The sequence below is a fragment of the Adiantum capillus-veneris genome, chromosome 22, assembly GCF_014529385.1.
Source record: "Adiantum capillus-veneris isolate H3 chromosome 22, ASM1452938v2, whole genome shotgun sequence".
Classification (NCBI taxonomy): Eukaryota; Viridiplantae; Streptophyta; class Polypodiopsida; order Polypodiales; family Pteridaceae; genus Adiantum; species Adiantum capillus-veneris.
In genome coordinates this window covers 26,022,851-26,040,817 of record NC_140952.1, presented here as the reverse complement: position 1 = coordinate 26,040,817, position 17,967 = coordinate 26,022,851, and the positions used below count along the sequence as shown (strand labels likewise).

Here is a 17,967-nt window from a genome sequence, read left to right as displayed (position 1 = left end):
TCTACAATGCCCAAGGGGTAGACAGTCCTCTGGTCGGCCAAAGTCACTGTGAATGGGGCAGGCCTAGTGGGCTGGAGACCCAATGCCAGCATAGTGAATTCAGGCATCAGATTGATACCCGACCCACCATCTACTATGACCCCTGAGAATTCGCGGCTCATAATAGAAACGGTTAGACGCGGACTCCTGTAATCAGTAAGTGAAGCTTCGGGATAGGATATCATGTAGGATTCGGAGGGCTGCACTGGGAGGTGCCCGCCACTAGACCCTGCACCAGGGTACAGAGATTGAATGATGGCAAGGGTGTCACTTCGAAAATTTGCATCAAGTCGAAGCATGTCATACAATGACACTTGCTGAAAGGTATTCTTCAATATAGTCTCTGCTGTAGGTTTTTCTCTTGGGATCAGTGTCTTCTCAGTTTCCTTGATCTTTTGTAAGTCAGCAACTGCTGCTGGAAGATTGAGGCCGAGGGCTGCCCTCTGAGCTCGTGTGAGGACACCATCTGGCTCCTCTACCAGCTGCAACTTGTCTTGAGAGGCAATCATATGGGCAGAAAGTGGTGGCTTGGGGTTGGTACTAACTGCTATCAAATTGATCTTGGGAAAGGTGAATTCGGGTTGGCTCTGACTTGGGCTCGCAGAGGTAGAGGCGCGTTGTTTAGGACAATCCTTAGTGTAGTGATCCTGAGCCTCAGGGCAAAGTTGGCACGGAGGAGAGCCTTCTGGCAGAGGGCATTTGCTCTGATAATGCTCATACTCTCCACATCTGTAGCATAAAATGGGCCGATTGGAGGGACGGAATGGCGGACGAGGTGGTTGTTGCATTGGAGTTTGAGGGTGACCCCGGATGGAATTATGGTGGATTCAGGGTATCCATGGGTTGGCAAGCATCCTTTTAAACTCAAATACAGCAAATCTACAAACTCCTGTTTCCGATGGGGTAGATTTGGTCACATGCAATCTGAATCTCCTGAACCAGTTCTACAGTCTCCTCTTTCGTCTGTTCCTGCTTTTGCCCCTGTCCCTATAGGTAAATCTGGTGGTGAAGCTAAACTGAATGGAGTTTCTACTATGAAGGTTATTCCCAATGTAGACAAAGGGAAATACACAAATCCGCAGTCTGCTGATGTTGGGAATGTAAATGCAAGGAAAGGCAAGAATGTTGGGTCAGGTGATGTTAGCTCATGGGCGGTGCCTAAAAAGACAGTGAAAATTCGTACTCCAACTTCCTCCCGTAATTATGTTCCTCTGGTTAACGCCAACAAAAATGTATCGTTTAAGCAGCTTCCCTGCAATGACAATCGCATGTTGGTTGATGCTTGGGAAAAAGCGATGCATTCTTATAAGGATGTGCTTTTGGGTGAGTCTTCCACCTCTCAGGCAAATCCTATGGACAAGTTTCTTGCTTTCACTCAGCGGATGGGTTCTGTTATGAATGTGGTGGATGGAGATGTCCATATGGGCATCTCGACTTGATCCATGTGTTTCTCGTTGATGTACATATGATTTCTAATGCACAGTTGCATTAAATGCATTACATACAATGTGCATGGGTTATGTAACCTTGACAAATGGCGATTGACCTGGCACTATGTACATACATATAGGGCAGATATAGTTGTTTTGCAAGAACACAACCAGCATGACTTTGCTGGTCAGTGTTCTTATTTTGCTGGTTATTGGATTGCATATCTGGTTTGCAAGACTATTCAGGTTTATTGATGTTGGTTCGGCACGAGCTTTGGCCAGCTCTCTTGTACAATGATCCGCAGGACCGCTGGATGGTGGTTCAATGCCTGTTGAATGGTCATGTTTGTGAATTTGGAGGTGTTGATGCGCATACAGCATCTGGGCAAAGGGTTGCTCTATGGCAAGACATCTCTTCTCGTTTATGGACTTCAAATGGATTCCTTTTGTGGTGATTTTAATAATACCCCTACGATGGATGATAGTACCACAAGTATTTCAAACATGTTGTCTACGGAAAGGCTAGAATGGGATAATCTGTTTGCTACTACTCCAATGATTGATTTATGGCGGCATTTGCACCCAATTGCCTCTGGATTTACTTTTCAGCATGTTGCTCACTCTTCTTATCGAGTGCGTTTGGATCGATGGTATTTGCTTAATTTGCAACAATATGAGGATTTTGTATGTGAGGTCAGCATCGATTATACCTTACAGTTATCTGATCATTACCCTGTTTTGTTGAATGTGAGTTTTGGGCAGTCTCGTTGTGATCGACCTCTTTCAAGGAAACGTCTGCTACATATTAACAATGTTTATCTCACTCATGCGGCTTTTTGTGACATGATTTCTGATATTATTCCCCCGCTTCTTGCTCACATGCATTTTGATCTTGATGTTGCCGGGTATCGCTTTGTTATGAGGGTGCAAAGTGTCATTTATGACTATGGCACGTATTACATGGAGTGCACTCGGGGGATGTTAAGGATGCGAAGCAAGCTTGTCAACAGTTGCAAGTGTTGGCTGATCTGCGGTCTTTGTCTGACTCTAAGATGTCGGGGTTCTGTGAATCTTGTGTGTGTATTCAGCATAATGACAAGTGTAAACTTGCTAAAAGGCAGACACGTGCCAGTCAGCAGGCTTTCATGGATAAAGGCTGTGCTTCGAAGCAATTTTTTAAGCATTTGCATCATACGAGGGTCTCGCAAGCAATCAAGCAGGTTATGCTTTCCCCAGGTGTTTGGACTTCTTCAAAGCAAGAGCTTGCTGATGTCATGCTTTGCATTATCGACAGGTGTTGCTGCTCCTCAAGCATCCTCGGTTGCTTGCCATGCGCGTCAATTGATGCTTTCCTTGTTCATCCGATCATATCCCCACAAGATGCATGTTGCCTTGAGAACCCGTTCACTGCCTCGGAATTGCATAGTGCATTGCTTGCTTTGGGCCGTTGGCGGTCTCCCAGTTGGATGGGCTTACTGTCGAATTCTTCCTCTCCTTTTGGGAGGCTCTTGAACTTCCATTGCTTTTCATTATAAATGCAGCATGGCAGAAACAGGATTTGCCACTATCTTGAAAAGAAGGTTTACTTAAATTGCTGCCTAAGCAAGCGCTTGCGAGCGATTCTCTCACTGGCGCCCGATTACTTTGATGCCGGTGATTTACAAGATATTGGCTAAGATGTTGGTGCATGGCATTAAGGACCATCTTTTTGCAGGACTCCATCAGGCTCAATATGGTTTCATTCGACGTCACCAGTTTATGGACAATTTGGCTAATGTTCTGATTGTCATGGAGTACGCTAAGTACACTCATCACGATGTGCTAGTTATGCAAGTTGACATTGAAAAGGCCTTTGACATTGTACAATGGGATTTCATTGCTGCCACGATGAGGTGCCTAGGGTTTGGTCCTAAATTTGCCAATGTGGTTTATTTCTTGTATGCATGTAGCACGTCTTCGGAGATCTTGGAAGGCAAATTAACAGAATCTTGGTCTCTTGGTTGTTCGGTCAGGGAGGGTTTCCCCCTTAGTGCTCTGTTGTATGCTATAGCCACTCACCCATTGTTGATTTATCTTGATCAATTGACCTCTGTTGAGCGTCTTCATGGTTTGCGGTTACCTTTGGGTCGTACCTTTGTTCGCCAGGCTTACGCAGATGAGTCGTTGTTTATGCCTCGTAATTAGAAGGCTGATGTCGAAGTGATTATGGAAGCATTGGAACTTTTTGGCATTGCGGTTGGGCTTAAAGTGGACTTTTATAAATCGAAGCTTCTGCTTCTTCGTTCTTGTGATTGGCACAGTCTATTGTGGCCAGGTTAGATTGTTTCTTCAAATGTGATTACTAGGCATTTGGATTATCCAATTGGATGGAATGTCACTCATTCTCAGAAAGTGGATTGGGTTATGCAACGCTTGAATGTCAAATTGCACTACTAGAAGTTATCCACTTGGCCATTGCATGTTCGTCTACAAATTGTTCAGAGTATCCTGTTGGCATATGTTTAGTTCTTTTTGCCATTGATTCATTGGCCTCGTCGTTGTCTTGATTCTCTTATGTCAGACAGTATGTCCCATTTGTGGCGGACCCATGCTCAGAAAAAAGGCTTGCGCTTAATGTCTATGGAGAAGCTTTGCACTCCTAAACGCCTGGGTGGCCTTAACATCTTGGATTTGCGCAAGCATGTTCTTGCTCGGAAACCTATGTTGTTGCCTACACTTGCGCACCAAATTCAGCCTTGGACTCTTATGTTTGCACACCTTGGTCAGCCTGTTGTTACTTCCTCTTTTGGCCATTGGCAACCATCTATCTGGGAGGTGGTTTTCGGCAAGACGGAAGGGTACATTCCTGGATTTCCTCTTGCTTCCACTTTAGTGTCTTCCTGGAAAGAGGTTACGATTCATCTTTCATGGAATCCTCCGCAGGAAGGTGATTCGCGATTCGTTTGGCGAGTCTCCATTAAAGCCGAGCATTTTCTCTTACTTTGGTCGACCGCTCCCCTCGCCATACTTGCTTTCTCTCTGGCCATGACATTCGTGTGGTTGAGGATGTAGTCGATGAGGCTGGATATACTTTTGAGTTTCCCTTCGCCACTCGCCCTCGTTTTTGGAGAGAACTTCAAAGTATGTTGCTTGACTTTTTGCCAGTTTCACCTTTACCTGATGGTGATCGCATGTCTCATTGGGATCTTCAGGAAACGCCTTTTCAAGATTTTTCTACAGGTCAAATTTCTGCTCTTCTTCTACCACAATCATGGCTTGCTAATCATTGTAATGCCCTTTGGCACATGCACAAATCTGATCTTTGGTGGATGAAGCTTCTCTCTGCCTTGTGGAAAAGCCCTTTGCCGTTGAAGGTGCGACTGTTTCTTTGGCACTGTTTTCTTGGAGTGCTTCCTGTTGGCACTTTTCTTAGGGCGCGTCGTATTCGCCTCTCCTCTTGCGTCCGTTGCTCCAATGCAGAAGAGGATATTTGCCACTTGTTGTGGGATTGCTACATTACTAAAGACTTCCTTCGCCGTGTATCGGCTTGTATGCGGCTCTGCTTTCCTGGGGTTGTTATTCACAAAAGGTTCTGGGTATTTGGCATTTTCTCACCGACACTACAGTGTTTGGCGGTCTTCGTTATGTGCGTCAAATACTGGGCTTATTGGACCCTGTGGAGTCAGCGTAATGCTTACATGTTTCATTGTACTCATGCAGACCCGTTCCCACTCTTCAAGATTTCCCTTAGGCAATCGTTACGGTTTGCTTTGGAAGTTGGTGATATCACCCCAGAGATACATCGGCTTTCCTATGAAAGTTTCTAGCTACTCTGTACAGCTGAGTAGTTCTGTGTTCTTCCCCCTGTACAACCCTTTCGGTGGGTTTTCCTCGCTTTGAGGTTTCCCACTAGTAAATTAATCAAATAGATTTACACAAAAAAAGTGTGTGTGTGTGTGTGTGTGCGTGTGTGTGAGAGTGAGGGATGCAAGTGTGTGTGGCTGTGTGTGACAACTCGTTTGTTTGTGCATGTGCGTGTTGGTGTGCATGCGGTGTGTGTGAGGCTGGACATCATCTGTTAGGATTCACATCATCTGTTAGGATTCACGCAGGGTTTTTTTAGGGCTCGCGCAGGCTGGACAGCATCTGTTAGGGTTCGCGCAGGGTTTTTTAGGGCACGAGCAGGCATCAGCAGGTCGCTCTCTCGTGCCTCCTCCATCCCCTGGCTGCGCGCGCCCCTCTAGCTGCTCGGTGTCAACTCCATGGGCAGCGGGCTGTGTGTGGGTGTGTGTGTGTGGTGGAGGTGTGTGCTCTCTGGGCGCGCAGGTGTGTAAGCGCGCTGGTGTGTGGACGGGCTAGCAGCAGCTGTGCGCTGGAAAGAAGCAGCAGCAGCGTCAGACAAAGAGTCTGCAGCATCAGACAGGGAGTCACCAGTTGCCATCAGACTGTAGCTCATTAGGGTTTCCAGGGTGCTGGCAGTGATTCTCCCATCTTGATCGGCCTCATGACACTTGACATCTACACTTATAAGCGTCGGAAAGAGATGGAGACGTCTACGGAGGATGCTATGTCCATCATCAAAGAATGTTTGAGTGAGGATTTTGACTATGCTCACAAAGCTTGGGATGGTCAGAATCCTGATAAAGAAGTGCTTATTCCCATGCAAGAGCTGATGGATCTTGTCGCACAATATGCTCTTAATGCACTAATCCTTTTTTTTCCCGGCAAGATGCCTACTGCTCAAGATGTGGGACAATGGGTGGATTTTCTTCTCAAACGTGAAGCAGTCAGAGGTGTTTACTTTGGAGCGCAAGGATTCTACGAAGTTTTGTTGATCGACTCTGAAGCTAGAGACACTCTTCTTGAAATGTCCCCTTTGTTTTTTAATACCCAGATGACTCATGTTTTGCCTTGGGCCCTCACCAGAGATTATCAGAGTTTGATTCGTCATAAATGCCCGGTGTGGGTTGAGGTGGAGGATTTTCCTCGAACATGGCGCCATTTTCTCCCGTTGTTAGCCTCACAGCTAGGAAAGGTCATTTGTCCCCCGAAATTAGATGCAAACACAAATCGTTTCTGCATCTTATGGGATACAGATATTCCCACGCCTACTGGTATTTGTGTAAATTCAAGGGATCCTTTGGTGGGAAAAAGACCTTTTAAACCGAAATGGGGTAAATTTGCCAATTCATGCTTTCGTTGTGGTAAGTTCGGACATATGCAGTCCGAATGCCCTGAGCCGAATTTACAGCCTCCTCCTTCAACGGCTCCAACCTCACAATCCATCCCGTTTACAAAGTTGCCACCTGTGCATAGTTCTCTTGGAACGGCGGTTTCTACAACACCTTCATCGGCAGATAAAGGGAAAGGGAAGCAATCTACGACTATCGCCACTATATCAAAAGAGAAAGATAGAGGGAAAGCTATCAATACTGATGCATGGATGGTCCCTAAGAAACCTGTTAAACTTCGAACTCCGGCTTCTTCACGTAATTATGTACCGCAGCCAAAGATTGTGGGTCAACGCAAACTTCCTTGTAATGACAATAAATGTTTGGCAGCCGCATGGGATAAAGTAGTTCGCTCCTATAAAGATGTGGTTATAGGTGAAGCTTCGCCCGGATCCGCATCCTGGGCCAAGTCGGCCTTTAACTTCCCCTCTGCATAGAATGGACGAAGATGTGTCTATGGGCATGTCGACCTAGCTGATACTTTCTTCGCCCTTTGTACATCTGTGGTGTGATGAATAGCAGTATAGCATGCATCTCATATAATGTGGGAGGCTTAGCAACCCCGACAAGTGGAGGCTAACCTGGCACTTTATACATACATGTAAGGCAGATGTTGTGGTTTTACAGGAACATAATCAACATGATTTTTCCGGACAATGCTCTTATTTTGCGGGTTATTGGATAGCTTATGCTGGCTTGGCTGGCTTTTCGTGTGTTCTGATGCTAGCTCGTCATGAACTACAGCCGGTTCTTGCTTACAATGATCCGGGTGGTCGATGGATGGTGATATAATGTATGTTGCATGATGAAGTGTATGAGGTGGGTGGCGTTTATGCGCATACGGCATCTGGGCATAGGGTTGTCTTGTGGCAAGATATTAGCTCTTACTCATGGACTTCGAATGCATTACTTTGTGGGGATTTCAATAATGCACCGATATCTCTGACAATACTACTAGTCATTCTCATATGCTACGAGAATCCCCCGTCGCCAAATAATGGACAATCTGGCCAATATCATGGTGGGTATGGAATTTGCTAAGTATACTCAACAGGATGTGCTGGTGATGCAAGTTGACACAGATAAGGTTGACACTGTCCTCTGGGATTATATTGCGGATGTCATGCAGTGTCTCGGATTTGGCCCAAAGCTAGCGCATATTGTGTATTTTTTATACGCTCGCAGTACAATCTCAGGGATCCTTGCAGGCGAAGTGACAGATTCTTGGTCTCTTGGATGCTCAGTTCGACAAGGCTGCCCGCTTAGTACCTTGTTATTTGCCATTGCTACCCACCCTCTGCTTTTACACTTGGATCACTTGATCTCCCAAGGCCGCCTTCATGAGTTGCATTTGCCTTCAGGCCAAAATTTTCTTGGGCAGGCCTATGCGAATGACTCCTTGTTCACGCCCAAGAATACTCTAGAGGACATGCGCAAAATTATGCAGGCGCTGGACTTATTTGGTCTTGCAGCTGGTCTTAAAGTTAACTTCTACAAGTCTAATCTCTTGCCTCTTCATGCACAAGCTTGGCATCAGCTTTTGTGGCCTGGAAAGATTGTGCCTCCGCATGAAATTACCTGACATTTGGGATATCCTATTGGCTGGCAGGTTACTGGCACGTAGCAGATTGAATGGGTTATGCATCGTCTCAATATCAAACTGCAATATTGGAAATTGTCTACTTGGCCACTACATGTCAGGCTCCACATTGTACATAGCATCTTGATGACAACGTTCCACACGGTGGTGGCAGAAACCCCTTACTGTGGAAGAGCCATTTGCCTCTTAAGGAACGTCTATTTCTGTGGCGTTGCTTGATGGGTGTGTTGCTGGTTGGTTCTTTTCCGCAAAAGCGTCGGAGCAGCCCCTCACGTTGCGTTCGTTGCTCTGCTTCCAAAGAATATGTTCAACACTTGCTATGGGATTGTCGTTGTACTCGAGTCTTTATTGCTTGGGTTTCTACACTCATGCGTCTCCGTTTTCCCGCAGCGGCCTTCGGGAAGAAATTCTGGCTTTTTGGATTCGTGTCGCTGGCGTTAAAGCCTTTCGCTACTTTCTTCGTATGGGTCAGATATTGGGCCTTCTGGAGTATTTGGCGCCAACGCAACTCCCGCATGTTTGACCACATTGATCTGGACCTTTTCCCCTACTTTAAGATGTCTCTTCGGCAATCCTTGCGCTTTGCCCTCGCTACTGGGGATATATCCCTTGACCTTTATCAGCTTTCTTATGTTTGTTTCTAGAACCTTTTCATACTTGTACACATTGGTGTTCACCCTGATGTATCGACTTCTTGTTGTGGGTTTTCCTTCTTTGAAGGTTTCCACTTGTAAATTAATCAAATGCACTTACTAAAAATAAAGTGTGTGAGTGAGAGAGAGAGAGAGAGAGAGATGAAATGAAATGTTATACTAACGTCTTCAAAAGGCCAAAATGACCTATGAGACCAAATTGTTGCAAAATTGTGAATCTGATACCATGTCTCGGTACAAAAAGACTAGAACAAAAATACTACTACTACTAGAATCCATCCTCGTATGCACTCTGGATGGAGAGAGAGAGAGAGAGAGAGAGAGAGAGAGAGAGAGAGAGAGAGAGAGCCCTGTGCAGTCAGTTCTCCTTTTTCTTGTACATCGTTTGTTTCCTTTTTTGCTTTGCCTTGTTGTTTGTGTGTTTGTGTGTGTTCAGTCTTCATTAAAAAAAAATTTAAAAGGATCTGTGTGTATACAGCCTCGTCCCTTAGGGTTTTATTCTTCTCGCCTCCTCAATTGGCCGAAGGAACGGAATCTCATTACAAGGTCAATTGCTTTGGAAATGTCAGAGTGCTTAAGTTCCATGACAGATTTCTCCTATATCTATAAAAGACGCAAAGCGATGGACTCCTCTTTAGGTGATCCAATGGCCCTCATCAAGGAATGCTTGCATGAAGATTTTGAAGACGCATGTAGGGCCTAGGAGGGTCCGGAACCTGAGAAGGAAGTCCTGATTTCTGTTCTGCAGTCGATGGATCCCGTTGCCCAGTATGCGTTAAATGTTGTTATACTGTCCTTTCCTGGTAGAATGCCTACAGCACAGGATATGGGACAATGGGTGGATTTCATGCTAAAACGCCAGGCGGTTCGTGGGGTTTATTTTGGAGCTCAAGGATTTTACGAGATTTTGGTGGTTGACGGGTAGTGAGGCCAAGGAGGGCCTGCTTGGAATGTCGCCGTTGTTCTTCAACATGCAAATGACGCATGTATTACCATGGGCTCTCATTAAGGACTACTAGAGTCTCATTAGGACATAAATGCCCAATATGGGTGGAGGTGGTCGACTTCCCTCGTACATGGTGTCACTTTCTTCCGCTTCTAGCTGCCGAGTTGGGAAAAGTGGTGTGTCCTCTCAAATTGGATGCAAATACTAATAGATTTTGCGTCTTGTGGGATACAGATGTCCCCACACCAGCTGGTATAATGATAAATTTAGGTGACCCATTGGTAGGGAAACACCCTTTTAAGTTGAAATGGGGCAAGTTTGCCGATTCTTGTTTTCGATGTGGCAAGTTTGGTCACATGCGATCAGAATGTTCGGAACCCCACTTGCAGCTTCCTCCTTCGGCATTACCCCCTGCACAGTCTTCTCCACTTGCAAAGTCCCCTCTGGAATTTAGACACACTGGTGCTTCAAGTTCGGCGGCGCCCTCCTTTGTGGATAAGGGGAAAGGGAAACAAGTGTTGATGCTTGTTGCACCCCCTTCTACGGTTTCAACAGAAGGGGGAAAAGAAAAGGAAAAAGAGAAAGGGATAGGAAAAGGCAAAGATAAGAACACAGTGAGGGATGCTTGGACTGTTCCCAAAGATATGTGTCCCCCGTTGAAGACTGCATCTCAAACAATGCTCCTCCATAATGATAATAAGTCTTTGGTAGAGGCATGGGATAAGGTGGTCCGGTCATGTAAAGAAGCAGTTACAGGAGAATCGGCTTCTTTGCCGGGAGCGCTTCAGACCTTCTGTGCTACCCCTGGTTGTAATCCACCTTTGGTTGTTTCTGCAGTGGATGTGGATGTGCACATGGGCACTTCCACTTGATTCTCTCTTGCCTTGTTGTCCTCTGTATATATCTCATAGGATGCATGGTTCGTTGAGATGCATTTCATATAATGTGCGTGGGTTATGCAATCATGATAAATGGAGGCTAACCTGGCACTATGTACATACATGTAAAGCGGATGTGTTAGTGCTTCAAGAGCATAATCAGCATCACTTTGTTGGTCAGACTTCTTATTTTGCGGGATACTGGATTGCCTATGCAGGAAATACAAATTAGTCGGGAGTGCTTATGCTTGTTCGGCATGAATTACAGCCAACTATTGCTTATAATGACCCAAATGGAAGATGGATGATGACTCAATGTATTGTTAATGGGGAAGTCTACGAATTAGGAGGGGTTTATGCTTTTACAACTTCTAATGATCTTGCTATATCTTAGAGAGGTATTTCCATGTACAGTTGGCGTTCAGATGCATTTCTTTGTGGAGATTTTAATAATGCACCAGCCACTGCCAATAATACTACTGGCCAGTCACACATGTTGTGTATGGAATGTCACGCTTGGGACCATATGGTGCAGTCCTATGATGCATTGGATCTGTGGACCCTTTTGCATGATGGGGATTCAGGATTTACCTTGCAGCATAACGTTCGATCCTCTTATCGATAGAGTTGCATGCAAGTTTGAGAAACTTAGGGAGATGGAAATCTCTTGGTTGGGACGGGCTTATTGTTGAGTTCTTCCTGTCCTTTTGGGAATACCTTAAGGAACCTTTATTGGTAATGATGAATATGGCTTGGGAAAAGCAAGATGTACCCCTTTCTTGGAAGGAGGGGCTCCTCAAGTTATTGCCAAAGCATGTCTTTTGTGAACAATTTTCCCATTGGCGGCCTATCACCCTTATGCCAGTGGTATACAAATCGATGGCCACAATGATAGTCAACGTGTTAAGGATTACCTACATGAAGGACTTCATCAATCCCAGTATGGTTTCATACCTCGCCGGCACATCACTGACAATTTGGCGAATGTCATCATAGGCATGGAATATGCAAAATACACTCAGCAAGATGTGTTGGCTATGCAAGTTGATATTGAACAAGCTTTTGATATTGTTTTATGGGATTATATCGCAGAAACAATGCAAAGGCTTGGATTTGGGCCGAAAATTTTGAGGGTGATTTTTCTCATGTATTCTTAGAGCACTTCTGCATGGTCTTGCTCTACCTTTTGGACAGCAATTTCTTGGCCAAGCATATGCTAATGACTCTCTTTTCATGCCCAAAAACGTTAAGGAGGATGTGCAACATATCATGCATGCTCTGCATTTATTTGGCTTGGCAGCTGGATTGCATGTTAATTTTCATAAATCCAAGCTGATGTCTCTGAAAGAATTTGATTGGCATAGGCTTCTATGGCCCAGAAAGATTGTTTCCCCTCAGACTATAGTACGCCATTTGGGATATCCGATCGGTTGGAATGTGTCCGCAACACAGAAACTTGAATGGGTGTTACAAAGAATCCACTTAAAGCTTATCTATTGGAATTTATCAACTTGGCCATTGCTTGTGCGACTTCGGATGTTCAATGCATAATGATGGCCTATGTGCAGTTCTATTTGCCACTCTTATACTAGCCTCAACGGTGCCTTGGGTCTCTTATGTCATGTATGTTGGAACATTTTTGGCGTACTTCCTCCCACAAGAAAGGATTGCGGTTTCTATCTATGGATAAGCTATGCACACCTAAGCAACTGGGAGGGATTAATATTTTGGATTTGCGTCATCACGTTTTGGCTCGCAAAGCCATGCTTCTGCCTACGCTGGTGGATTAGCGACAGCCATGGACGCTCATGATTTCGCATTTGTGTGAAGGCATTGTCACGCATTCCTTTGGTCGTTGGCATTCTTCGTATTGGGATGTCGTTTTTGGGCAGTTGGATGTACATATTCCAGGATGTCCCTTCACTTTGTCTCTTGTTGCGGATTGGAAGGCTGTTACCTTGCACTTATCCTAGCACGGTCTTCAATCTCTTCCAGGAAATTCACTTAGGTTGGAGAGCACTCATTGGAGCAAAGCATTCTCTCTTACTTTGGTTCAGCGTTCTCCTCGACAAGCTTACTTTCTTTCCTAAAAAGGGATCTGCTAGGTTGATCAGGTGGTGGATAATGAGGGACGGGTTCTTTCTTTTCCGCTTGCTGCTATTCATTATGACTTGGGAGCTCATTATCGACACTTATGGCAGCAAATTCAGCAGCTACTTGCAGATGTTTCTCCGGTGCCTACACTGTTTGGGGACTCTCAGCTTTCTGATTGGTATCTCGGCCATTTTAGGATAGACTATATATCCGCAGGGTTTGTTTATGCCTTGCTGCAATCTGATGCATGGATTGTGGCTCATGAAAATCATTTGTGGTCGCTCCAGATCTCAATTGTGGTGGCAAAAAACACTCTCTCTCATTTGGAGGAGTCATTTGCCACTCAAGGAACGCATTTTCTTGTGGAGATGCATGGTACGCGCTCTACCGGTTGGTACTTTGTTGCATGCACGATGTAATGCTTCCGCTCGTTGTGTCCGGTGTCATGGGGCTGACGAGTTGGTTACGCATTTGCTTTGGATTGTCGCTGCTCTCGGACTTTCATCAGAAGGTGTCCTCTACTCTACGCCTTCGTTTCCCATCTGGAATCTTTCACAGACGATTTTGGATTTTGGAGTTCTTCAACTGCCACAATCTCCATTTGAGATCTTCTTGAGCAGGGTCAGATTTTGGGTTATGTGGACCATTTGGCATCAACGCAGCTCCCGCATGTTTCATGCATTAGAACTTGACCCTTTCCCTTACTTCAAGTTTTCCCTTGGACAAGCCCTACATTATGCTTATGATGTGGGAGACATCTCTCTTGAAGCTTACAGGATTTTCTTTGATTGTTTCTAGCTTTTTGAGTGTCATAAAGCTCCAATTACTGTACTTTTGTCCTATGGGTTTTCCTTGTTTTGAGGCTTCCCACTTGTAAATTGAATCATGATTTACGAATAAAGTGAGAGAGAGAGAGAGAGAGAGAGAGAGAGAGAGAGAGATGAAATTTTTGTTTACGTTAACAAAAGGCCTAAAAGACCTATGAGACCAGAAAATTACATCATCGTCATATGATCCAAATGTCCACAAAGAGAGAGAGAGAGAGAGAGAGAGAGAGAGAGAGAGAGAAAGAGAAATGAAATGAAATGAAATGTTATATTAACATCTTCAAAAGGCCAAAATGACCTATGAGACCAAACTGTTACAAAATTGTGAATCTGATACCATATCTGGATACAAAAAGACTAGAACAAAAATACTACTACTAGAATCCATCCTCATCTGCACTTTGGATGTCGAGAGAGTATGGCTCAAATCCTCTGCTGTAGTCTCCGTCGATGTTGTGTAGACCCACTCCTCAATCGTGGCCATATGGATCTCCGTATCTCCAGTGCTCATTCAATGAGAGTGCCCGTAGTGGTCGAATGAGTGTGGGCCGAGCTCTACAGTGATGGTTGCTCCTCTGGCTGTCCCATATCTAGTGAAAAGAAATTTGTAATCTGTCTGTGGGACTGTCTCTCTCTAGCTCTCCCCAGTAAAGTGTCTATATCCGTGTAACTCAAGTAGATATAGCCAACAGAGAGAGAGAGAAAGAAAGAAAGAAAGAAAGAAAGATTTTTAACGTCTATGTCAGGCCGAAATCGGCCTATGAGACAAATCAAATGTACATGGTGTGTATGTCATCCGTCTATCGGAAAGACAAATGAAACAAAAACTGATACAAAATTGAACTGAGTGTAGGTAGTGGGGTATCTGAGGAGGGATGGAGCTCTATCTCTAGGGGTATATGCATGTCTATATGCTCAAGGTAGTACAATCATGAGAATGCATCAAGCTATCTAGCTCCATCCTGTACTAATGGGGGGATGTAAGATGTGGTACATGGGCAGGTCTGGTGCCAAGGCTGCCCGGATGAAAGCTGTCGGGTCGGCCCTCATCCGGGCCACTCGCTCCTCAGTGGCACGGCGCTCCCGGGCTCGGATCTCCTCGATCTGTCGGTGGTGGGAGCTCGCGCCCCTGTAGCCTGTGACTCGTGGTCGTCGTCTAGCTCGGCTCACCTCCGCCTGTGGGAGTGTCATTCCCCCCTGAGTGTTTGGTGGGGGAGGGGCGGTAATCCTCTGAAAGAAGTCTGTGAGCTGCGACTGTCTCCCCTCTGTCTGTGTAGCTGTGTGTGGCTGTAGTAGTGTGTCCCGATGGCTCTGTATCTCTAGTAAGAACCGTCCGAGCTGTCTCTGATCTCGAGAGTCCATGATCTCTCGGAGAGTGGGCTGTCCTCTGAATAGGGCCTCATACCTGCCTCTGATCTCAGTGTATGCTCTGCATCTACATACAAAGTGCTCCTCACTCTTCTTCTTATTCTTTCTCCATCACCGGAGATACCATCCCACACAGCTCCACAGCACACACTCCACACACCACCATCCATTTCACACATGAGCTAGCCTCTCTTTACTCGGCCGAGGTCGAGCATGGCCTATGCCTCCTCCACCCATCCACACCACTCTCAGTTCTCACATCACATATCTCTTCCGTTCTCCACACTTCAGCTATTAGCTCCTTTCCACACACCACTCACACAGGACGCACTCCCCCCCCCGGGACTATGCCTCAGAACCGCTGGTATGATGATGAGTGCAGAGAGCTATACCGACGCCTCCGCGCACAGCGAGCCTTAGGAGAGATCACAGAGAGAGAGGCCAGACGGCATATGAAGACGCTGACACGCCAAAAGCGGCGAGCATTCGAAGAGGCACAGGAGCTTGAGCTATACCGCCTATTCATGAGCATGGATAGCGCGACAGCATGGCGCACCCTGCGCGAGCCACGTCCGACTACAGCTATTGAGGATCCACAGATATGGCATGATTATGCAGAGCGACTTTACGAGGTGCCAGGACAGCCTCCTATCCCACAGCCACACGAGCCACGCCCCACGTGCTCCTCCTTCTTTACAGCACAGATGGTAGAGAGGGCCATACGCCGCATGCAGCACAAACGATCAGCTGACCATATTGGATTACAGAGTGAGCACATCATTTATGCGGCCTCCACTATAGCCCCGTTGATTGCACATGTCTTCAACCGGGCTATAGGGGAGGGCTTCCCAGAGGAGTGGACACAGCACACCATAGTGCCTATCCACAAATCTGGCGACACCCTAGATCCAGGGAACTACAGGACTATCATGATTGGCCACACGATGGCCAAGCTATATGGAGCAGTACTTGAGGCACAGCTCAGCTGCTACGCAGAGATCGAGGGTTTACAAGCTCCAGGCCAGGCAGGTTTCAGACGAGCTTTCTCCACCACTGATCACATCTTCGTTCTGCGCTGCCTCATTGATGGGGCAAAGGCGCGGAAGAAGAGGCTTTACTGCTGCTTTGTGGATTTCCGCAAGGCCTTTGACACAGTCCCACGCGAGAGACTCTTCCAGCGCCTTCACAGCATTGGGGTACCAACAGAGATGATTTGGGCCATATATGCTCTCTACGAGAAGGTGACGGGTCGAGTTCGTTGCCCAGGCGGTTTTTCAGAGACCATTGCTAGCACCATTGGTGTTAAGCAAGGATGCCCACTCTCCCCGACACTCTTTGGGCTCTACATCGACGAGATCTCCGACTACATACTGCGAGCAGGGGGAGAGGGGAGCGACTTGTCTATTTGAATGCTGAAGTAGGCCTATGAGACAAATCAAATATACATGTGTGTCCCCTCCATCCATCGTCGTGGGAGGGGGCAGGGGCAAGGGGGGAGGAGAGAGAGAGAGAGACACACTCACACACACACACAAATCCCTATAAGGTGCTATAGCAATAATTGCCAATGAAACATTAATAAGGTATCAAGCAATGCTACTTGGATAAAAGAGCATTCTACTATTTTGGGAAGGTCAATGTTGCCACTTAATTTGGATTCAGTCCTAACAAAACATAGTAACATTCTTTGAAACTACAAACACCTCATCATCAGTGCGTTTTAGTGGTTTTGCTTTGTAATTTGCAGGTATGCAAGGATTGAGTGGGAAGTGTTAACCTTTCATGTTGAAAGAAAAGGGGTCCCTTTTAGAGAGCTTCTGGAAACTTTAACTCTTTACAAAATTGGTTCAAGGGTATGTTTGTTTGAGTTCCGTATTTATTTTGATGCTTTGGCTGTAGAAAAGAAAGAGTTGTTTGTAAGCAAAGTTACTCATTATTATCACCATCTGACATTAATTCATCAAACTAGGGCTTGGAACTAGCTGTTAGGATTGAAAGAGAGAAGCAAATACAAAAGATTTACAAAGCGGGGGCTACGATGAAAATACAAGCCGCAGTCAGAGGATTTCTCGTTCGGAGACATCAGGCAAAGGAGTCCAAGAGCGGCACGAAAGCACCCGAGCCCATAGTTGCCAAAATGTCATCCATGCTTTTGGAATGAAGGCACAAAAGCAGTGTAATGCAGTGGAATGAGAATGTGAGCTGCAAAAGGTGGGTTGGCAATTTTATATCCAATCCTTCACCTTTCAAGGTAAAACAATGTAAATGTAACAAAGCCAGATCATCTGGGGCAAACCAAGCTAGCCAAAATTGTGTATTATAGCCTTGTAAACTAAGTTTCTGAGCAATGAGGACCACTGCAAAATGGAAAGGGCCTTGTACATAACTTTTCTTAATGGCCACCTGAGTTTGGTACCGTTGTCCATTTTTCAAAAAAATGTGCATTTTCTATACATTATAAAAGGGGGAGGGATTCCACACACGCCCCCCCCCCCCCCCCCAACCCCCCTCATTGCCTAATTTCTCCAATATGGCCCTGCATTTAATGTAAATTAGATACCATCTTTATCCAAATTGTATGTTTGTTGAAACGAGTGGAATTGCCGATCTCGATTTATTATGTTGGACCTATAAAATAAAAGTATACACTATGGTTCATTTGTGTGTACACAGGATATTAGATGTCATAAAACAAAGGACTTAGCATAGCATATTAGATGTCATAAAAGCAAGGAAAAACTGATGTTGTCATGGTATTTCCATGAGCACAATCATTCTTTATTTAGAGCATTTGCAACGCTTGAAATTTTTTCTCAAGTGCTAAATTTGACATTAATAAAACAACATAGACAATTTGTTACAACTAGGCCCTAAGTTGTAGTATCAACATGTTGTATCCCTTCAAAGCATTATAATATCTCT

The 17,967-nt window shown here is 45.5% G+C and overlaps 1 protein-coding gene across 4 annotated transcripts in view; it reads left to right on the top strand.

Moving 5' to 3' along the window:
- The window catches only part of LOC147429061 (uncharacterized), a 304,137-nt gene extending 286,513 nt beyond the window's left edge, over positions 1-17,624 (top strand). For 2 of the 4 annotated variants that reach the window (XM_086495273.1, XM_086495272.1), the window contains 2 exons: positions 16,793-16,898; positions 17,015-17,619. In XM_086495273.1, coding sequence (XP_086351399.1) covers positions 16,793-16,898; positions 17,015-17,206 — 298 coding nt within the window. In that variant the 3' untranslated portion in view covers positions 17,207-17,619. Of the gene's footprint in view, positions 1-16,792; positions 16,899-17,014 lie in introns of all 4 variants that reach the window. The other 2 variants (XR_015185807.1, XM_086495274.1) reach the window with 2 other exon arrangements.
- Positions 17,625-17,967: the final 343 nt, after the last annotated feature.